Source organism: Charadrius vociferus, unplaced genomic scaffold (assembly GCF_000708025.1).
Source record: "Charadrius vociferus isolate BGI_N301 unplaced genomic scaffold, ASM70802v2 scaffold198, whole genome shotgun sequence".
NCBI lineage: Eukaryota > Metazoa > Chordata > Aves > Charadriiformes > Charadriidae > Charadrius > Charadrius vociferus.
This window is the reverse complement of record NW_009649951.1, coordinates 4055479-4079717: the sequence shown is the minus strand read 5'-3', so window position 1 is coordinate 4079717 and position 24239 is coordinate 4055479. Positions and strand designations below refer to the sequence as shown.

The 24239-nt window shown below is 40.7% G+C and overlaps 1 protein-coding gene across 1 annotated transcript in view; it reads right to left on the bottom strand.

Moving 5' to 3' along the window:
• ADAMTSL1 (ADAMTS-like 1) overlaps positions 1-24239 on the bottom strand; it is a 178734-nt gene that overhangs the window by 100970 nt on the left and 53525 nt on the right. Inside the window, exons 7-9 of the mRNA XM_009891516.1 lie at positions 23324-23481; positions 10305-10416; positions 9558-9696 (exon numbers count right to left, since the gene is read on the bottom strand). Coding sequence (XP_009889818.1) covers positions 9558-9696; positions 10305-10416; positions 23324-23481 — 409 coding nt within the window. The remainder of the gene's footprint in view (positions 1-9557; positions 9697-10304; positions 10417-23323; positions 23482-24239) is intronic.

Sequence of the window (24239 nt, the reverse complement as noted above, 5' to 3'; positions counted from 1 at the left end):
GGTAGAGGCACTTGTCACTCCTATGCTGGTGTTCCTACACCCTGCTGTCCCAGTACCCAGCCTCTGCAGGACATTCACACACCTCTGGCCTCAGCCTTTGCTTCTGCTGTGTTTTTGTTTGGTTTTTTTTTTTCTTGGCACTTGGCCTTGTTGAGTTTCATAAGATTCGTATAGACCTACCTCTCAAGTCCTCTGGATGGCATTCCACCCCTCCAGTGTGTTGGCTGTTCCACATAGCTTGGTGTTGTCAGCAAACTTGCTGAGGGTGCACTCAATCCCCTGTTCATATCACCCACAAAGATGTTAAACCGCACTGGTCCTAGTACCAACCCTTGAGGAATGCCACTTGTCACTGGTCACCACTTGGGAGATTTAGCCGTTGACTGCAATTCTTTGAGTGTGGCCATCCAGCCAATTCCTTATGCACCAAGTGGTCCACACATCAAATACATATCTCTCCAATTTAGAAAAAAGGATGTCGTGTGGGACAGTGTCAAATGCTTTGCACACGTCCAGGTAGATGATGTCAGTGATGCTCTTCACTTATTCACCAATGCTGTAACACCATTGTAGAAGGACACCAAATTTGTCAGGCACAATTTGCCCCCAGTAAGCCATGTTGGCTGTCACTGATCACCTCCTTATTTTCCATGTGCCTTAGCATAGGAGGATCTGCTCCATGATCTTGCTGGGCACAGAGGTGAGACTGATCAGCCTGTAGTTCCCTGGGTCTTCCTTTTTCTGTTTTTGAAAAAGGAGGCTATGTGTCTCCTTTTTCCAGGACCCCACCCGGCCCGCCATGACTTCTCAAATATGATGGCTAGTGGCTTAGCGACTTCATCTGCCGGTTCCCTCAGGACCCGCAGATGTGTCTCATCAGGTCACATGGACTTGTGCACCCTCAGGTTCCTTACATTGTCTTGAACCTGATCTTGTCCTAATGTGGGCAGTTCCTCATTCTCCTAGTCCCTGCCTTTGCCTTCTGCCACTTGGGCGGTGTAGCTAGAGCACTTGCTGATGAAGACAGAGGCAAAGAAGTCCTTGAGTACCTCAGCCTTCTCCATATCCTGGGTGACCAGGTCTCCTGTTTCCTTCCAGAGAGGGCTCATGTTTCCCTTAGTCTTCCTTTATCACTGACATACATATAGAAGCTTTTCTTGTTGCCCTTTACGTCCCTGGCCAGTTTTAATTCTGTCAGGGCTTTAACTTTCCTAACTTGATCCCTGGCTGCTTGGACAATTTCTCTGTATTCCTTCCAGGCCAACTGTCCTTGCTTCCTTCCAACTTTTGTAGGCTTCCTTTTTGAGTCTGAGTTTCTCTAGGACCTCCTTGTTCATCCATGCAGGACTCCTCATGTTTTTGCCTGACTTCCTGTTTGTTGAAATGCATTGCTCCTGAGCTCAGAGGAAGTGATCCTTGAATATTAGCCAGCTTTCTTGGGCCCCTCTTCCTTGCAGGGCTTCATCCCATGTTACTCTACCAAGCAGATTCCTGAAGAGGCCAAAGTCTGTTCTCCTGAAGTCCAGGGTAGTGAGCTTACCCTCCTCACCATCCTAAGAAACTTGAACTCCACCATTTCATGGTCACTGCAGCCAAAGCTCTCCTTGAGCTTGACATTCCCCACCATCCCCTCCTTTTTGGTGAGAACAGGATCTAGCATAGCACCTCTCCTTGTTGGCTTGTCTATCATTTAGAGAAGGAAGTTATCACTGACACATTCCAGGAACCTGTAGCCTGGTGGCCTGTAGCAGACCCCCACTGTAATGTCACCTGTCCCTGCCCTCTCTTTTATCCTGACCCATAAGCCCTCTGTCTGTTCCTCATCCATCCCCAGGCAGAATTGCATGCACTCAAGCTGGTCATTGACATAAAGAGCGACTTCCCCTCCTTGTCTCCCCTGCCTGTCCTTCCTAAAGAGCTCGTATCTTTCCATTCCAACAATTCAGTCATAAGAGCCATCCCACCACATCTCCATGATGCCAATAAGATCATAGCCCTGCAGGTAATGTGCGCATCTCTAACTTCTCCTGTTGATTCCCCATGCTATGTGTGTTTGCATAGAGGCATTTAAGCTGGGCCCCCAACGAAGTTAACTTACTGGCTGGAGTGGCTGCTATTCCTTTGTGCTGCACTCCAGGTGCTCTCCTGTTGACCCGCAACCCTTTTCTGGGCTCTGAGCTTCTATTACTGTCATTGGCATCATACTGGTAGGAGTGGGATGGATTGAGTATCTCCTCCCCCAGCAGCTCTATTCTAATGCCCTCTTCAGGAGCTTGGCAAGCCTCTGACCAAAGATGCTCTTCCCCTTCTCTGACAAATAAAGGTCCCCATCAGGACGTAGTAGACCAGGTTTCTCAAAGTGAGTCCCATGGTCTAAGTAGCCAAACCCTTGGCTGTGGCACCAGTCCTGTAGCCATTTGTTGATCTGCCAGGTTCGATTTGCCCTATCAAGCCCCTTTCCTTTGACCAGAAGGATTGATGAAAAAACTACCTGCATCCCAGAGTCCTTGACCACTGCTCCCAGGGCTCTATAATCCTTCTTGATATTACTCAGGCTGCTCCTGCCTGTATCACTGGTGCCCACGTGAAACAAGAGCAGTGGATAATAGTCAGAGGACTGTACGAGGCTTGGTGGTCTCTCGATGACATCCCTGACACGAGCCGTCACTAAGCAGCACACTTCCCTCCAGAGTGCATCTGTTTGCCTCCGTACCTCTCAGAAGAGAGTTACCTACTATCAGATGATATCTGTCAATGTTTCCCATATGTTACTCTGTAAACCTATCACTATTTCCATTCAGAGCTGGGGTAGACGACATGTACAGTAATACCACAGGTACAGGCAACACTGGCTTTTGAATGTCTGCTTTTGCAGATAGAGAGTATCGTAATTCTCAGTTATGAAACCAGTATGAGTTACATTTCTGGTTTCTGGACCATCATGCTTAATCCTGAGACACAGATACTGTTGTGATCATCTTACCACATTACACTATATAGCATGGAACTTGAAGAACTACCGTGTATTTTGTATTTCTATATCCTTTTATATGGTTGTAGTACTTTATGGATTGGTAACAGCCAATGTCCCCTACCTAAACATTTTTAAATGGACTGTCTGTGGATACTTAAACAACCTACTTGAAAATGCAAAGGACTGCTGCAAAAGCTATACTTCTGTGTCAGCCTCCAGAAAAAACTCACACTTTGGACATGTCTGTTCAGCACAACAGTATCTCACCTTTATAATAAATGACTTCTTCATTGTGTACAGATTTCAAAGTCTAAGAACCATATGGTTTACTTATCACTGCCATAGACTGCTAAAAAATGGTCTCTTTACAGGGCTTGAACTGGGTGTTATCAATTGGAAGCATCAAATGTACTTCCTTCCTGTAGAATGACTATAATGTGTCTAAAGATCTTCTCCCTTTTTTATTCACTTTAATATTTTATGATGGTTTGGATGAGCAGTGTTTGATACAAAGACAGAAAATTGATGTTATTTTCCACTACTAAATATTAACAGTGAAAATTTCTGTGACCATCTTATTACTTGCTGCAGCATTGGTCTCTCCTAGGACTTTATAGACTACATTTCCCTTAACTTCACCTTGGGCAGACAGGTATCTGTATTTGATGCTTATAGCAGCACAAGAACTACTTTCCCACCTTACAGTTTGGTATCTGATGCATCCTGACAACTCCTTTCTGCCTTTCTTTCTGTCCTTCTTTCATAAGGACTATCTCCTTAGAGCTGAATTTGCTCTGCTATTCACATCTTTTAACACTTTGACGAACGCTTCCTGGTCCGCTCTCTCTGACTGTTCTCAGAAAATACTTTTCTAGCTTGAATGCCTTTTACCCCGCCTAAAAATTCTAGGTTTTGTCTATTTGTCTTATGAAAATTGCCTCTTTAAGCATTAGGAGTATCTGCAGCTCATCTTTACCCTGCTCTTGAACTCAGGTGACCCTGATTATGACTACAATGACAGAACATTGCCAATGTATCAGCTTCTTCTCCATCTACAACTCCTGTACCTGGATGCATACGTACTGCCATTTCTATTCGAATGTATCACTATTTCCCATCCAGCCTTCCTGAAAGCTTACCTGGTGGTTCCTTCCTGCTGCTCTGAATTGCTTCTGGCCTCCTAAACTTCTCCCCACCTTTTTTCATGCATAATGCTTCATTTCAGCTTGTTTCTCCAGCAGCCTTGGTAAATTCTGAACTGTTCAAAAATCACCCTCCACAAATATACAGTTGGAATGACTGATATTTGTTACTGGGGTCTCTCCTTTGCAGGCAGCATTCTTTTTGCTAATACCAGTCTCACTTTTCCAGCACTTACAACTTTATGCTGGCGGAAAAGCCTTGTTCTCCCTTCTGCTTTGATGGCTAAAACCCTCATGTCTCACCCTCCCCTGGAATGGCTCTCTGTTGCTGTCTTTAGGATAATTCATATGCACATTATTGGCTGTGGAAATTGAGACCAGACGCAGCAATCAGAGGCAACCAAGGTTCAGAGAGCACTGCGAGGCATAAAGGCTTTCTCAAGCCCCCTGTAACAAATAAAGAACTTAAGTAAAAATGCAAATCCACAGAAATGATCATTCGCCTGAGGCAGAGATCAGGAAAGGGCATTGTCATGACCAGCGTCCCACATCCAAGCGAAAAGCTGGGGTGTTGTCAAAAAGCCCAGTATCTGCGGTAACTATGGGATATTTTATGTGAAAGAGTATTCAAAACAAAGTTTAAATCTATCGTATGTCCCAGTTGAGCGGAATAACAATAAATGAGTCATTGTGTCTCAGACCCCTCTCATCACTGCAGATCTATGGCTGCTACTGTGTAAATCACAAAGTGCAGCTCGTCTTTTTAGGAACATACCAGCACTCCAGTTTCGTTCATCTTCCAGAAAGAATGTAGTGAAAATGGAAGCACTGCACTCTTACGATACTTGACTTATAATTGCTATCTAACATAATACCTTTAGGGAAGATGATAACAAGCAAAAAAGTATGCGTTTAGCAATTTCCTGCCTCAGCTGCCAATTTGTAATGAAGTGAGGAGACCTCTGTTACTGATTAAGAGGATACTCTATGTTGCCCTTCTAATCATGCATATTTACTCATTGCTAACTCCTTTTCTTTTGAAGGAAATATATAAAAGTTATCATGCACGTGTCTTGTGCTGTTGCCCACGGAATTGCTGCTGTTGCCCACCTTCACATCTCGAACTATATTGGGGACTTCTCACTACTCTCTGAACTGCCATAACATCCTTGCATCCATAGCAGTCTTTCGTGTGCTTTTACTTGTACTTCTTCGCTCTTGTTAGAGCAGCTAAAAAATAACTAATAAGTCCAATTTTATTTAAATTCAAGTTTCTTTTTGCTGATGCCTGCCTCCACCACCACCCAGCATGGATATTCAAGTGAGGATGACAAAAGAAAATCTTTGATGGGTAGACAAAGGAGTTTGCAATTTTGCTGGAGGACCCCATAAACTGTGGATATCTGAAAATTTCTTCAGGTCTCTGAGTGTTGAAACTCTTGCTTGAACTAGAAATTTTTCCCCAAACTTTCCACAGGTACTAACATTATATCTAGTGACAGGCTTACAGATAATGGTCTAGTAAATTCCAGATTTTTGCCTGTGCAGATCAGACTGGCATTATCGGCAAAGTGATAAAAAGAAGGCCACATGTTAGAGGTTTGCTACTATGATTTTTTTTTGGAGACAGTTACTGCATGAAATTAGAATCTTTGCTGAAGATGTCATTAGAAATCTTTACAAACCATTGAAATCTCCTGGTAAAAGCAACAGTAGGCCTTTTGTGACTCAGAAAACTCCACATTAGCATGTAGCAGAGACAGGCGAAAAAATAGAGGAGATGATTGTTAAAAATGCAGAACTGTGCAGCTTCGAATGCCACTTAAAAGCTGAAGATGAAATCTAGAGGCAGCGCTGATGTTTCTCTAGAAAGTATCCTGGGGCGCTGGTGAATAATGAGTGGGGTAAAAGCCTTTTTCATTTTTTGTAAAAACTGCTTTTATGAGGAATGCATTTGAATTATGAAAGAAATTGTATCTCCAGCTTATAGCACCTCAGAGTTGTTCTAGGTAAGTGTTTAGCACACCCAGTTACGTCAATTCTAAACAGACTTCTCAAAGCAGAAAAAAATTCCATTCACCTTTCATTAGAGGATACCAGACATGAGGATACTGATGATAGCTAAACAACCTCCTCTAAACCCTCCAGTCTGTTTAGTTGTGGATAGTTAAAAGATTTGCAATTAATTAAATGTGTGAAATCTTAATGTTGGATTTTGCCACATAGAATGGGAGTGAACTAGACCAAACTGGGTGCTATTTACATCAGGAGACATTATACATTTATTTGCCAGTCAAGTATGGACTGTTGTAAAATCTTAATGGCCTGTAAATGAACAGATATTTTCTGTCTATATAAGGTGGGAGGTCAATCCCCAAAAGGGTCGATGAGAGAGGCTGGATAGGGCACAGATAGTATGTAGGGACGAAAAGGGACTCGGTGTCACAACACGTCTCAGCTATCCCGTAATTACTGGTCTTACTTAGGTGGATGAGCCACCTTTACTGAATCCAGAAAAGGAACATGTATAAATTTTCGTTTGATATATAACCTTCTACACACTGCTTCTCCTCTGAGTGTGTGAGAAACTGTGTTTGCAGAAAGAAAAGTTGATTCATTTTCCACGTTCATTCAGTCTAAGCTTTTTTTTGCCACTCATGATGCCAGCAATACTGTTAATTATTGTCATAATAAGCACAATAAACCAAAATGTTTCTATGCACTACGCCTAAAGAGGCAACTAATTCCAGGCCCACACGATACTCCTGGTGTTCATTTAAATTTTTCTTCCAGCCTGCCCTTTGCTGAAAATTTTAATGTAGGCTCTCCCACAGTAACTCCTCTCAGTCGCTTTATTCAGCGCCGCTGTGGTCTTCCACGATTATTTTCTGTGGCATTCATTGACACACCATCGGAACAGTCAGCAACCACTAATCAGCTATGCCTCACTGGAACTGGGTTTGCCAGGAAAAATTAACATCTTCATTTTATACTGACTGCTCCCACACAGCAAAGACACAGCTGAGCCCAGACGCCCTCCTCGCTCACGCTCCTGACCCCGTTGTTCTGCTTCACCTACCCTCTTCCTGACCGTAAGAAGGCATCAGGATTCCAGAAGTTACCACAGATTTCCTCTGGTTTTCTGTCTGGGTTGTTGATTCTTGAATTATTTACAAAGTCGCTTTTGAAAATAATCATTTGCAATTTGGCATTCTGTGAGGATGTTTCCAAAAAGCCAATTCCTCTCTGTTAACTTCCTGTACCCTGGGACGGCATAGCTTTACTTCTAAATGACTCTCCCTCCCCTCAGGGTCTTTATATCAACAACTTTGCCTTGTTATGTCTTATATAAAACAAAAATTTCTTTCTGACATCTGCCTAGTTGTTGTTTTTTTTTTTTTTCTCTATTTCCTCCCATGTACCATGCAGTCGTCTGTCTTACCATTTGAGAACAAGGCATTTAAAATTATCAGGAAAAGTATGGAAAATATCCACGGTACAAATTCCAGAAGCAAATCACATAGTTGACTCGAAACTGTATTTTAAAAAAGTGGCTGCTTAGGCTTTAAAAAAAAAAGCAGCTACATAAAATTACTTTCTCATTGGTACTGTGAGAGGTGAATCTAAAAGACAGGTTCCATATCAATTCACACCTTGCAGCAACGTTCATATTTAGGTCTCTTACTTGATCATACCCGGCCTCTACTTTACTGACATTTGTCTCAAACAATTCAAGGAGAATTCAGAGAAATAGTTTTTGATCTGAGAAAATCACTGAGGAAAAAGTACAAGGACTTTATTATAGTAAGGTGTCTAGTTGCAACTGTTAATATGTTTAAGTAACCTGAGAAATTAAATATATGTTTTTTTGTGGAAAGTACGAGGACACGAGAAGACAGATACTGAACTTGACAGAATATTGTTAAAGGAAAATATGGCCTTGTTGCATTGTGGGAAAGCAATCTCTAAGTTGAAAAATTACTTCTGAGTGCATGCTCAATGAGAAATACTTTTCACAAAGCCCTAGTGAAACTGCATTCTTAATATTACGTCCTTAATACACCCTAATGAAATAACACGTTAAAGTATGTAACTTAAAGAATGTACAATACAGCTGAGATAATGTTAGATTTCGAGATTTGGTATTTCCACTTTTTAATTCTGAGAGATTTTCACTTCAAAATTAACCCTGTATGAGAACACTTCTGGATTTTAATTCTTTACAAACAGAATTACTATTAAAAATGTGTTTACTAGAACAAAGAAATATAAACTGCTATACACTCTGTGTAAATGTGTCTTCAGTGGTGAAGAAACCCGAGTATTACCTCCAGTTATGAAAAGTCAATGAACTTTAATGGAAACTTTCTAGAAAATGTATAAACTATCTTGGGCTTGGAGTGATTTGTTCTGCCCTGGTAACACCTAGCTAGTCTAAAGCTGGTATACCTGGCTTGGGAAGCAACCATCCTCAGTCAGGTGCATACATAGTCCCGTAGGTTCCTAAAGCATCTTTCTCCTGGCTAGGACATATTTTTTCTATGGCAACCTCCAGCAATCTGAAGGGCCATAATGACATTTTAGGTGACACTTGCTTGAACTTGCTTTATCAAACTTGGCACAAAACTAGTCTAGAGGGAAAGAAGCAGGTAAATAAATGGTTTTAGGGCATCCTTGTATGCATGCCTGCTGGGCTGCACTTAACCATCTTTTAGCAAAGCCACACAAGAGGACGAAAAGGTTTACATTACAGAAATAAACGCTTGCGGTTTATAAGCGGCTGCAGACTGACTTCCACTGAAGTTCAGGGGAATCAGTGCAACAAAGGACTGGTCCTTGTTGTGGTTTTGTTCCTTTTCTTACACACGGGAAATCTGACTCTGTGATCTTACTATTTTTACTATTAATCTTCTGGGGAAGAACACTTAGCAGGGATGCAGAGAGGAGTCTTTTGTGCAGGGCCAAAGGGTGTTGATAATTAGAACAAATTCCTGTGTTATGTTCTTAGAAGCTGCTATGACTGCAAGCAAGCTTTATATTAAGGAGAAAATGTAAAACCCCATAAAAATAATGCATCTAAGTGTGATGACAACCATTTTCCAAAAACATTTTTACCCCAAGAGAATTTTTCCCATCTCACTAACACTGAAGAGACATGTGTTGATCATAGGATGGTAACATGGACAATTTGTTTTCTCACACTTTATAACATTTAATGAGGCAAAACACAATCTGAGGGGAAGAAACAACCATTTCAAATCAGTCCTTGCAATGTGGAGGTGCTAAACTGAGGTCTTTTTTCTACACAGTACATCCTCAGGATAAGAAAGAGGTTGAATTATGTAGGCTAAATTACACTGTAAGCCATAGCAACAGAATATTTTCCTACTTTATTTTACTCTTTTATTGCCCAGTCTCTTTTAAAATTAGAGCTGACTGACCTTGCAGGACAAGGATCCAGATTACACTCTTGAAGTTTTGGCTTTGGCTTGATATTTTCAGGGTAATAGTGACAGTATTGATCTGCTACTACCCGGTTGCTTCTCAGATCAAAACATTCAGCAGATGTCAGTTGATAACCTGCAATACACAGCAGAGGAAATAATATGTGATGTGGTGTTCTTCCTGTGTCTCTCTCAAGTGCATCTAAGTTCTGGTTTGGTAAAAAGCAAACTGAAAATATCAGCGTTTTTGGACACAACAGCTGCTGTTTTACAGACCAGATTGAAAACAACTTAAATCACATCTAGTAGGAAACAGAAGACAACCAGTATGGTCAAATAAAAATTCACGAGCTTAGAGCAAAAACAAAAAACAAAGGCTGAGTTTTCTTGGTAACCAAGACTCATACATTCAGTATGAGGATAAAGCCGCTGGTGGGGACAGGGGCAAATGGAGATACCTTGGGCTTCCAAAGTGGGCCTAAATCCCATCAACCCTTACGTTTGACAGCTGTAGCACTAAATGCAGTCATGTGGATATAAAAATGTACTCCATGTACAGAGCCTGGTATGATGCTAAAAAATTTACAGGATACTACCACTGTTGGTACATCCCTCCTTTCATTTAGAGGTAACTACTTTCATTTTCAGATTTTGCCCATTTTAAAGGTTTAAATCTCAGTGCAGCGGTTGGGACAGATCCTGTATGCAGATGACAGTTTCTGGAACACAGTGGTAATTCATTACCTCCTCCACAGGATGCTGAACAAGGAAAAAAATCAGTTTCCCTCCATCGGTGAATGATAGGCTGATAGAAGATAAACTGAACTGAACTGTCGGCAGCACCAGCATAGCGGATCTGAAAAAGATGTAACATCAAAGAGTGAACCTGACATAAATACCGGGAAGAAGCATTCTGCCACATGCACCTTGCAGCTTTCAGATATTCTTGCAGCTACATGAAATACCGGAGATACTTTGCAGTAAGAAAATGAGATGCACAAAACAGCATAGATTGGTGGCAAAATCTTGGCTGCAAAACACAGTCAAATAAATTTCCAGGCATAATCAGTGTCATTTCTGACCATTCTGACACCATGTTCTGAAAAAATGAATGCATGGTAAATGCATGGTTAGTGCTACCGAACAATTTTATGGGGTCAGAGAATATGGACTGATCTTTATTCCATCAGAAAGTCACCTACCACTACCTGCTGTTCCTCCCACACTGACATGGATTTAGATCTTTAATATTTCCCAAAACCTCCTGAGACCAAGTATACTATATTAGATAGTTCAGAGTAAAAAATGGGAGGCTGTGCTGTGAGAAATAAAAAAGTATAAAAATTCTAATTCAAGAATTTTTTATTTCTGAGGTGAGGTCTCCTTTTCATGCTTCTTTGTGGCACTGTCATTAATATAAGGTGGTCCTTCTGCTTACTTTATTTTGGCTGCAGAAATGCTCCTTTCGGTCATAGATGTGGACTTGTGGCTAGAGCTAAGTGCATGTTTGGAAAACATTCTTTAGAGCCTACAAGTACTGACAACTTTCAAGCCACCTGAGCTACACTATGCTTCCGGTACTTTGTGTGCTGATTAGACTTCCCAGGTAAACAAGAGTTTGTAGTGCAAGGAGTGCCATAAGAAAAGAGACCTTCACACTGCTAAAGCAGCACCACCTGCACCTGGACCAGGAAAAAATCCTTCCTGTTTGATAGCTGTGCTGATTAATACAGTTATGGGGACTTCAAAATCTCTGCAGGGCATCCCTTGACCTTACCTCTAAGCCTTTGCATGAACAGCTGGCAAAGGAAGAACAACAATGCTGCTAGTAAAAGCCTCTCCTAGTTGATTATTTGCCCTAGGACATAATGCGTTGGTGTGGCTTGGGCATCTTTGCATCAGTGGTGTGATGCTCTTGCAGGAGAGAATCACTGCCAAATCACAACCAGAAAAGATGGACCCTTCTCCAAGTCAGTACTCTTGCTCTCAGGAACAATCCTCCCTATTCCTTTTTTCAGACAGCTTAAGATGTTTCAGCACTGCCTCCTTTTTCTTTTCCCATGTTTTGAACAAGTTGCCCTGTTTTAGAACCATTTTTCAATCTGCCTTTCATTTTCCCTCTTTCCAAACACCAGGAGATGCCGTCAAAGAGTATACTGTGAAACAGAAGCAAAAATATGACAAATTGAGCTGAACAGGGTAATCTGGGTTGTTTGTTTTGTTTTCCCCTGTAGATGGACAGAAACATGATTACAAATCAAAGTATATCTTGAAGAGAAGGACGAAGGCAAAAATACTGCAAGATATGTTGATGGCTGTAAGAGATCTGGCCCACAGAGACTAAGGCTGCCCTTTTCTAATTAGAGTAAACAGTGATGTAAATTCCCAACAGGAAAAAAAATACAGCTGTAGCAATATAGCTTCTTCAGCAAATGGGAGGCCTTTTGCACGGATTAATATCATTTGAGTCTCTGTGTCAGAAACAGGATATCTAATTCCTTGTGTGGGGATGGTGCATTAATCACACACTTCAGAAGGGTCTTTCTGGGCTCATGAAAGCTTCATGCACTCCTGGGAAAAATGTTCTATTGTGCTGGAAGCCATTCACGGAGGTGTCTGATCTGAATGTGCAGAAAAAAAATATTCACTGGGGAGAATTCGGCTCTTACTCTTTGTTTTTTAAGGATCATCAGTGATTCTTAAACTCAGAATATCTGCTTAGCAGTACGGTCTTCAGTGAATCATGAAGAACAGACCAAGAGCTCACACAGAGCCTACTATAAAAGGAAGAGGAGGAAAAAGAATTCACATTAAGATAAAAAAAATCAGGAAGACATAAGAGTTCCTCTCCCTGCAGACTATTCCTGCATGTCTGCAGAATTATCTATCTGTTTTGACACAGAGAAAAGGCAGACGTACATCTTTTCCAGCCTAACGTGGAAGTCACTCATACAGCCATGATAACAACATAGGTGGGAAAGAATTACAATGAGCCACAGCCATAAGCTAAAATGGCACAAAACAGGCAAATGAAAGAAACAGGCATGGTATTGTTTATTTTTGTAAGGAGTACTGTAAGCAGAAGAGGAACAATATATGGTGATTCCACACAGCAAAAATTTCGTTTTGATTTTGTTTGACAGTTTGTTAAAGCTAAGATCTTGATCCAGGAGAAAACATCAGTGGCTGCTTGTGCCTTGCAAAACTCAAAGCAAGACTTGATAGCTAAACGCTTTAAGAAATATCCTGATTTTGCTGCACAGGGCCAATTTCCACACATTGAAATACTCAGCTTTGCAGTATGGTGAAATTTTTTACCCTTGCAGTATTTGCAACACCCTGGTAGCTATGAGAAATGCCAGAGTTTCAAATAGACATGGTCAATACTTGAGAATCTTTAGTTAGTCCTCTAGCTAACAGCGAGTTTTGCATCCTCAGGTCACTGAACCAGAAAAAACGGCAATCATTCATTATGTTTGCAAATGTAACCCTATCTGAATCTATTAATAGCAGACAGCAGAAGTACTCAGATCTTGCAGAGCACTAAGCCCCGCATTTGTGCTTTGCAACCCCCTAGAGATCATCCTTGACTTCTTTTAGGTTTCAGGGGACTTTGGAGTACTGCAAACATCAGAACAGCCCTCACCACTTTGTAAGACCCAAGAGGATATCATCAGTCTTATAAAGAGTTGGTTAAAATTAGACTCCTCTAACCATCCACCAAAAATTAACTGTCTAGTCTACAGTCACTAACAACAGAGAGATCTTTTTTTCTTGTAGAAAGATCTTGGAAAAAAACTCATTCCTTGCACCCTGCTTTTTAAAATTGATTTTGTAAATGACTGTCTGGGATGGTGCAACAGAGGCACAAGCCTCAGGTGAAGTTTTAGATTGATAAAATACAGTATTGATTTTGGGGATATCCACAGAAAATTGAATGAAAACAACGGACCTTGTAATTTGAATATGAAAGCAGCATAATCTTTTTGAATTATTGTGATCTGACCTTTGACCAAGAGATGACAATATCTGACTTCACCTTTGTATTGTGTTGTTTTTCCTATAACCCTCAAATGTGATTAGTTCACATAAAAACAAACAAGCAAGCGAAGTCCCCCAAAGCCTAACCTTTTCATGCTTGATTTTGGCAGCGTATGTCTGAACCATCTGTTTATATTCACTGAAGAACACACGTCCTGGCCTACAAAACTGCACTAAGTTTACCTGGGCAGTTGTGAAATTTAATCAGCAGTTTATAACCAGCAGTGATAACCAAGCAGCGATTAACATTAATTGTAGGGTTAAATCATGAAAAGCATATTCAACAAGATGTTCTAATTTTATGAAATTGTGTGTGTTGGAGGAGGAGGAGGAAAGACATCATTTCTTTCTCGTGTGTGTGCATGTCCCAAACTGGGAAAAGCAATTATTATTGCATGCCATTTTTTGTCTTATGAAATTTGATCTGGTGTATTAAGATCTAGCTCCACGCCACCATGCTTACTGAAAACGTTCTAATGGATTTTTCCACATTATTATTACAAATGCTTTCTGTGAGTGCCAAATTCCAAATAATGAGGTTTTATTTATTAATGAGAAATCTTCTAAGCAACCTACAAAGAAACTGGGGATACGGGTGTGGAGAACTATCCTCATGTAGCATACATAATTTAGTGCTTTTCATGTCAGTAAAACCAAAGCTGTTATGGTGCTTTCCTTTCTCTACTTAGAGTGCTATAATATTCCTGTTTGTATGTAGCGATACCTTACACTGAAAAAGAAGGATGTGCAAGAGATATGCTGCTGTTCACGATTTGTTCACGAATCAGAAATAGGAGCCAGACATTGTCGTGGGAACATAACTTTACAAGTTTGCTTAAAATAACATAAAACGTACAAAACATGTAAATCAGAGAGATGCTGAAGGCTTCCAAGCATCCTGTCTAACACAGGACTACACCATGACTCCTCTGAGCTTGCCTTTTAATTCCCTTAGAATGCTGAAGGGACTTCTGCCTTTGAGCTCCAGAGAACATGTCTACTGCCCGCTTCTGCATTCATGTCCCTTGATTGTGATTGTCCTGTGTTGGATCAGCTTGGTTTTGGGGTTGTGTTTATATAGAAGACAGCTCTGTCTGTTGCTTCTCAGTTCAGCCTCTAAATCAGCCAGAGAAATCCCTGTGAAATTACATTATCACCAATTTACACGCTTTACAAAACATCTTTGAATTGAACTTGCTCACCATGACCCAAACTTGGATTAAGCTGTGTTCCTTTTGGTGATTAGGATGACTGTTAAAAAGCCTTTAGACTAAACCTCTCACAAAGCCAAAAGAGAAATCTAGAAGGTTCAAATATTTTCTCAAATTCCATCACTCTCACCAAAGGAAGAGCAACATAGAAATTCAGTGCAATGGACAGGCTAAGATAACTGGCAGCAATGGAGCACGCTGTATCAGCTATAACAGTTATGATAATCTGTACAGAATTCACTACTAAGTGCAACAAAAGCAGAAGCTTTTCAAATGACAAGACCAAAGTTATTCTACAGAACCCAGGGCAACCCCAAATACACCAAAACCAGCCCTGCTGCATCTCTTCTATTGGTACCCCCCATAACACCCCACTCATCTATGGAAACACCATTTCGCTACCAACAACAGGGTAAGAGAATTCACCTTTGAGCAAGCAACCTTAATCTCCACTGCAGAATATTTATTAACCTTAATTTAATCATAGCAATACAAAATAAATTAATGTAAAAAATTAGGATCCTATTGTGACAGATATCGTATAAAAATAAAATCAACAAAATAAAAAGGCAATGTTTGCCACAAAAAAAATTGTTAAAAGGATTAAAACTGAACAAGGTTGGCACCAAAGCTTCATAGTATTTAAAACCGACTGATTTTTGAAATAGACTTGGAGAACTCATACATGATATCAGAAAAATTTACAGAAAAGAAAAGGAAAAATTACAAAGAACTGTTTGTCAGAGGAATACAAAATAACATGTCTAAGAAACTGTGTCTATTGCGTCTAATTAAAACCTGACAGTAGATTTTTAGATCAGCAGTATTTTAAAGAAGTATGTAAGATTAATGGTAACACATACCCAGATCCAAACAGCCCCCACCCAGTAGTTTCAAATCATGTGCTCTTTGAAGAGCACAGAATGCAAATCATGTATGATCACAGTTAGCCTATTTTGATGAACAAGCTATTGTTTAAACCACAAGAAAACAGAAAATTGTAACAACATTTTTTAGAAGGGGCTTCATGAGTAATGCATGAAACCACAGACCAATACTCTCTACCTCTGTTATGGAATCAGTAGATAGAATGAAAATAAAGAACAGAAGTCAAAGATGGGTCCCTGAGAATGGTGATGCTTTTCAAGCATTGCAGTTTGCTTTGCCAAAATTCACAAGGGACACTGATAAAGGTAGCTTAGGTACCAGTTTTCTTCTAGGTCCCTCACCACAGATCCTGGACAAAGTTCGCATGAGCTAAGAAGATCCTCCCATGGACTGATGACTGGGTAACAGAGAATGGTCCTATAACCTGTTCTTGCAATGAATGAAGGACCTGTGAAAACCCTTAGGGATGTCTGCTAGGGCATGAGCTGTTAGGCAGATGTCCAGGTGAACAGGATAAAGGGTCAACCATGAGCTGACCATGTTTTCTAAAGAAAATAATTATGAATGGTAGTTAAAAATGAAACTGTCTGTGAAAGCACTTGAAGCTTTGGCAGGCTACATTCATGTTCAGTAAAAAAGAAATAATGCCTGTGGGAGAAAATAACTAATTATATAGGCTAATTATACATGAAAATGTCCTCCCCGGTGGCTACTACTATTCAGAATGGTAGCAGGATTGTTGTAGGCATTCCTCTGAAAATATCAGTTCAGTGTGCAGCAATAGTTAAAAAGATTACGGGACAATTACAGAAAGGAAGGAAAAAGGAGGGCATGTTACACAGCCAAGTAGAATATATTTGTGTCCTGATGATTATGTGTAGTTCACTCTTTCTGCAAATATATATTTATGTATCATATAAGTAAGCTCTTTATATTAAATTATTATTAAATTTATTATATTTTATTAAACTACACATTTATTTATAGGAAATGGATATTTCCAAAAAAACATTTAGATATTTAAATGAGTCACAAACTACATATTTATGCAGATTATAAAAAATTATGAATATATAATCACAGCAGAAGCAAAAAAAGGACAAAAGAAGGGAAATAAGGATAACCCTTATATGGATCATCCTTTATAAAAGCAAAGATTAAATAGAGCTGGACGCTAGGAAAGAGGCAAATGATGATGACAGAGATCTAAAACATAGAAATAATGGAGAAAGGGGGTAAACAGTAGTAATAATTTCCTGTTTCTCAGAGTGGAAAAAACAGAAGGAATCAGTGAAAATATTGCACCAAGGGTTTAAAAATGAGATGTATTCCTTCTTCTGCACAGTGCACAGTTCATTGTGGAACTCATCCCATGAGTTAATCATTGTCAAAAGGGCAAATATAGCACAAAAGGGCCTATAGAAACTCCTGAAAACTGGCTCATTTAAGTCATTATACACAATAGTCCAAATGCAACATGAGAGTCAAGGAAGGCCTACAAGCAGAGGGTAACCTTGATCTCTGTCTCGCACTCTTTCTTTCAGTATCTGAAACCAGTTCCTCTCTGAAACAGAATCTGAGTGAAGCAGACTTTTTGCTCAACCTAGTGCAGCGGTTCCTATATACTTATAGATGGAATACATTGATTAGGAGAAAGATCATGTTCCAAGAACTATTAATTGAAATAATTTATATTGAACAGAAAGATAGATATGAAATAGAATCTGTGCATTGTTTTCAGAAAGGCCAGTACATGGCTTTCCATAAATTTTACTACATTTGCCAAAATAGGAGAAAACAGGTAGAATTTTTCTGAACTTGTCACAGGATCTAGTAAAGATAAATAATGATTAGGTCTCTTTTCAGGCTGGTCATTACTTGTGAGCTTAACCTAGACATTATTATGACAATTGTCTATTTTTTGGAAATCAGAGTGGGTGATTTTTATGACTATTGCTTAAAAAAAAAAAAAAAAGTATTGAATGCAAACATAGGCTGACAAAAGCCAGTGATCCAGACCATCTTACAGAAGTGACCTCAGGAAGACACATTATCTCAAGAGGTAGTATTGTTTTATGATGCAGGGACTATACTATATTCCATTAGTATCTTCTAGATTAAGCAAAGTGTTTCAGTCATTTGACCTTGATAAGACAAAACCTGACTCAGTCACAACTAAACCTTAACTCTCGCTCTTTCTCTGCACTCACCCTTAATTCTAGCTCGTCTACTCCCAGGCGCACCATCCTAACCCTGATCTACCCGTGCTTCCAAGACTAGATCCTTCACCACTTCCTGCATGACTTGCAGCCTTCTCCCAAATACGAGGCATAATCTCCCCTGGAAACCTTTGCTAGCATCAGGAATAAATTACACAGAAGACCCTTACTGTCATCACCCCCAATCCTCACATGGTAATATCACCAAAATCCAACAATAAGCCAGCCATAAACAATAGGTCCTTGCTGCTAGAGCAGATTTGCATCTTTTGGCCTCTGCCCTAAAGCGAGCACTGCAGTCATTTCTTATTTCATTCCACAAGGTAAATCACTGTATGCTCCTGTTCAAAAGTGATTATTTAATCCAATCCTGGCCCTAGCCTGACAAGGCCCATCAACCTCGCTGCCAGCTGGCTGCCTGTACATGCATTATCTCCTGCATGCCCTTGCAAGTCCCAGGAAGTCTAGGCTAAGTCTCAGCCTTATTTTCTTTTGTTAACCTGGACTCTAATCAAATACATTTATCTCACCAGCAGTTTCTGCCAGTGCTAGATCACAACTGGGATAAGAATTGCCTGGCTAGCTCTAGAGCCCTGCACAACTCAGCATCCAGTTTTGAGCTCTATCTTGTTATTTTTTTGACAATTGGTGGTCGAAATCCTAATCTCAGCAGTAACTGTGCTCAAGGGAACCCGGTCTGCACCATTTCTAAATAAACCAGCAGTATCTCCAGCCATCAGCACAAAAAAATAGCCAGGCAGTCTCTTCTGGCAGCAGCCCCTAACCAAAGCTTGTCAGCCTTAGCACTACAAAAGAAAACATCAATACAGATCCATTCCTAATCTAAATACCTCTGACAGTCTCCGGAAAAAAATTTACCCAATCCAACCCTACACATTCCTGATGCAAATCTGTTTGTCCATGCAGGCAGGCCCTAAGAACAAACCTTCATCTTGATAACAGGCATTGAAAACCAACATAAACCTAGTCTAGCCTAGATCTCGGCCAACAGTGGTTTCTGCTGCAAACCAGCCCCAAGCCTGGACAACACCCTTTACTAGATCTTTTTTTAAACTCACTAGTCTCTGCCTCCTCACACCTGAGCCACAGGGCTAGGGCCCTAGCTATGCAAAAACCACAGCCTGTAAAACAAAGCCTAACTGGCTGTGCTTTGCCAGCCCTTTGCCTAACCCTTCCCCGGCAATCCCTACTGTCTTCTTCAGTAAGCCTGTAACTCAGGTGGTTCATTTTTGCAGTGCTGATTGCTTTAAATCGTTGACCAGTGATGACTGTTAGCACTACATTATCAGCTGTAGACCCCGTCTGACAGAACAGATTCACCCTGCTCAAAGGAGTGTGGATGTGTGACATGAAATGATCACTCCAAGTTTCTCTATTTTGTGTCTGAAATGGACAATATTGACAGAGGAGACTTTTTGGCACAGACAGAAGAATACGTGACCTTGGCAACCCAGCAAATCAGTGGCAGCTCTGCCAATAAAGGACAATTCCCCCTATGTGATTTTACTGCTCAGTCCTCTAGATCACAGTGTCAGCCAGAAAGATTTCCAAGTGAAACTCACCTTCATTTCACCAGGATTTTATCAAACATGACCCTTTTTTCTTTCAGGAAAAAGGCATTTCTATTCACTTGAATTAGAATTTTGTATTAAAAACATCAAAACAGGGAAATGCTCAGTATTCAGGGACAAAATTCAAGTTCAATTTAAGTTTGCTGTCATCTTTTCCAGGTCTTCTACCTTTCAAACATCAGAAGTTTATAAAGTAGATTTATAATTCTCAAACTACGAATATAAAATATAAGAACATGAAAAATGCCAGTTCTTCTCCTGTTTTATGATAATACCTTTATTTTTAAAAGAGAGCTGTTTTACTGAATTATTTTTGCCATTTACTTATCTTGTGAATAGACTGCCAAGAGTTTAGCACAGAAGGAATGTACCACTGACTATTACAAAGTCAAGAAATCTAGCCATTATACAATTCAGCTCCTACAGGAACAGCATGAAGTTTCTTCTTACAATTTTAAAGTACTCCATGTCACCAATAAAGAAACTTAAATGTCAACTCCCACATTGAGTTTCTACTTCTGAATTATATCCAGGTGTCTAACTTGACCTCTCTGAATAAGAGCATTCAGGGTCAATTGAAAAGGATTATAACAGTCATTCTGGAGACAACGATCCTAAAACTAGAGTTCTGCTACAGCTACAGATTCATTTACAGCTGTTTGCATAAAACTGCCTTGTCCCAGGAAAGTGAGCCTTCACATCCAGAGAGATCCCACTTTGTAAGAAAAATTTGCTAACACCACATAGAAACCTTTCTTGAGATTTTTTAAAGAAAAGTACTTTACCTTCACAAACTCAAGGCAAAATAGTCATGGCTATAGTAAGTATGGAAAGCAGTTGCCAAGTCTGACATAACTGAGAGGTATGCATGCATTTTGATACTCCTGTATTAGCCTTATTTGTATGTGTATTAGCCTTATTTGTATATATATTAGCCTTATTTGTATGTACACTCCTATATCCAACAAAATCTAACAAATGAAGCTAGAAAACTTTGTAAGAATAATAATGAAATAGTATAGAATAATATCCTCGTTGTATGAAGTAATATCTAAAGTATCTCCTATAGCTGTTTATTAAAAAAACTAACTGTGATTCAAATCCAAGGAATTTTTAAGTGCGTGATCCATGGCAAAATCTAATGCTACAACTGTGAGCAGGGGTTTTGTTTGTGCATTTTTCCATATCCACTTAAGACAACAGATATGTCAATAAATTAACACCTGCTGAGCCATGCTACTCTGACTTTCAAAAGGTGCAAACACATAGCAGAACTATGGCTGGACAGTCACACTGAAAGAATCATAAAATCATACAATCGTCTAGGTTGGAAGGGACCTTTAAGATCATCGAGTCCAACCATTAGAGTGGCGGTCAACAGCTCCATGTCCAAGTGACGAGCAGTGACAAGTGGTGTTCCTCTGGGGTTGGTACTGGGATTGGTTCTCTTTAACATCTTTGTTGGTGACATGGATGTTGAGATGGAGTGCACCCTCAGCAAATTTGCCAATGACACCAAGCTGTGTGGAGCAGTTGACATGCTGGAGGGGAGGGATGCCATCCAGAGGGACCTGGACAGGCTGGAGAGGTGGGCCTGTGCGAACCTCATGAAGTTCAGCAAGGCCAAGTGCAAGGTCCTGCACGTGGGCCGGGGCAATCCCATGCACAAATGCAGGCTGGGTGGAGAATGGATTGAGAACAGCCCTGAGGAGAAGGACTTGGCGGTGTTGGTGGATGAGAAACTCAACATGACCTAGCAACGTGCACTCATAGCCCAGAAAGCCAACTGTATCCTGAGCTGCATCAAAAGAAGCATGGTGAGCAGGTCGAAGGAGGTGGTTCTGCTCCTCTTCTCCACTCTCGTGAGACCCCACCTGGAGTACTGCATCCAGCTCTGGAGCCCCCAACATAAGAAGGACATGGACCTGTTGGAGCAGGTCCAGAGGAGGGCCACAAAGATGATGAGAGGGCTGGAGCACCTCTCCTATGAGGAGAGGCTGAGAGAGTTGGGGTTGTTCAGCCTGGAGAAGAGAAGGCTCGGGGGAGACCTTATAGCGGCCTTCCAGTATCTGAAGGGCGCCTACAAAAAGGCTGGAGAGGGACTTTTTATGAGGGCATGTAGTGATAGGATGAGGGGGAATGGCTTCAAACTGGAAGAGGGTAGATTTAGTTCAGATATCAGGAAGACATTTTTCACTCTGACGTTGGTGAGGCACTTGGATGGGGCTTTGAACGACCTGGTCTAGTGGGAGGTGTCCCTGCCAATGGCAGGAGGGTGGGAACTAGATGATCTTTAAGGTCCCTTCCAACCTAAACCATTCTATGATTCTATGATCCTATTTAAATTATTTAATCTCAACTCAGCAGTGTCTGTTCTGCCTACGCCTAGCCAGCTTGTACGCTCCTGTTGGCCAGACAGTCTTCATACATGTAAGTTGCTGCCTTTGATGTAACCAGTGCATCTTACCTTGCTTTGATAGACAAGGAGATGCAAGCACCAAGGGATAAAGGTATTTTCCCTGTCATAAAGATAACAGTGGTAATACCAGGAACACAGTCCAACCCTCCTGTTACCATTTCAAAGCCATTGGTCTGCATGACCAGCTGCGCCCAACTGGTATGTTCTAACTAACCAGGCTGCCTTAAATCCATAGATGACACAAATAATGCAAAGTGAGCAATACTGTTTACATCACACTGCTGTTCATCATCTGGATATCATCTGTAGTACAAATAAAAAAGTGTTTTAGACATTTTGAATTGATGACCATGTGCTTTATTAAGGCATTTTCATTCTAACCTTCAAAGAGAAAGGAATGTATTCTTCAGGTCAGGCTTCTCCTCGTGAACCAGTCCTGATATTTCAGCTTGCTTTTTGTGCTGCTAACATACCAAGATGGGAAGGGAACAGTCCACAGGGCTCTGCTGCTTCCCAAGCTGACCCATTCTGGCCCAGCCCAGCTTAACCCAACCCAATCACTTGTCGCATTTTCCAGTTCACTGTTGAAACTTCTAGCTGCCATCAACTCTAGGTTAAAGCAAATGTCATCTACCTCTGGGGCCCATGGTGAAAAATTTATGTAGTCCTGGACATGATACAGGTTTTACAGTTTTACAGCTGAAATCCTTCAGGTTCCTTGGACCTACTGGAAAAGGATTTATTTTATTGTAATTCCCAAATGTTCATTTTTGTGTGTGTGTTTTCCCACAGAATGTGTGCGTTGCTTCCAGCAATATGTTTTATATTACCTGGAAGAAAAGAAATGCTCTAATGGGAGGAAACAATTTTATTCTTATTGCCAGTGCAACATAAAGCAGAACTTCAAAATGAAACCGTGACTTCTCAAGCAAAGTCATCCCATTTATTTTGGAGCTTGGGGACCTCATTCTCCACTCCCTTACAGTCTTCTGTAAATTACTCCAGTATAAACCCCACAAATTATCGGCCAAAGATACAGACTTTCTTTCTTTTTGTTTGTCACAGATGAAGCAAGCTGTACGTCCTTGATTTATGTGTACCTCAGCAGCACATACAGAAGGTGATCTGCCTGTTCATCTTTTCTCTTTAGGGCACATATTGGGTATGCCTTTCTTGGCACAAACTCGGTCTCTTTCCCGAGGAGTGTCCAACGAGGCTTTCATCAGATATTTAACTATAAAGAATTTCATGTAGAGTTCAAGAGCTAGCCTGGACTAGGCTTTGGGGTAAATGTCTACTGGAAAATTAAGATCTAGAAAAATCCCTCTCATCTTTCAAATGCATCTTACGTACTTTATGGTGCTCTGAGAAGTCAATGACCAATGACCCTCACCTTGATTGTGAAGTCTGCAGTGAGAGGCCCAGATATTCTTAATATCTCCTTGTCAGGAAACTTCTGGAAGTCGATGCTAGAATTGTCCACGAGGAAGGAGCCTGTGGAGCTGAGGCTGTTTTCAGTCTTCACACCTTGGAGAGTCTTGGTTTCCAAATCTGACAAATACAAATTAACAGGAAACTAGAGCATTGCAATTCAAAGTAACAGTAAGTGAAAAAGCAGAAGAAGAAAAAGAAAACCAACACAAAACAGTGGTGGTGCAGATTTGCCTCCTAAATTAGCAATAATGCAACTTCTCAGTTCTTTTCCACAGTTTATTCACATTCCCATAGTTTCCTTTTCTTTTTTTCTCCTCCATCTGCTTTTTGGCTTTGTTCAACCCCGAGATTTCTAGCTCTGCATTTACCTCCTCACCCATAGGTCATGTTTTTACTCTCTTCCAGACATATTAATCCATTCCTAGTTAGGCATATTTGCTGTCGTTTAACTGACTCTCAGTAAGTCACGCTCCTATGCGGAGCATGACTCAGACCTTCGCCCATGAGTGCTGGCTTTGTTAAGTTGCTGTTCCTTCTTTCAGTTCAAAGGTGGGTCACTAACCACATGTTGCTGTGGTAGAGAATTAACTGAAAGCAAGACATCCAGCAAAGAAAGATCAGTATTACAGCAATCCTGCCTCCCCTCCAGAAGTACTCTGATCCATCCCAGCAAAGCAGGAAGGGAAGGGGAGCTCTCTCTCCTGAGCTCTCCCTCTGGCTCCCTCTGCGTTCATAGTTCCCCAAAAGTGGACATTATTTCAGATGCTGTCTGATAGCAGTATCTGATTGTTAAATGATAATGAACATATTAAATAATTTATTGAATGGAAATCAACAGTCAGAAAGTAGATCTATTCCATCACCTAGCTAGCCTC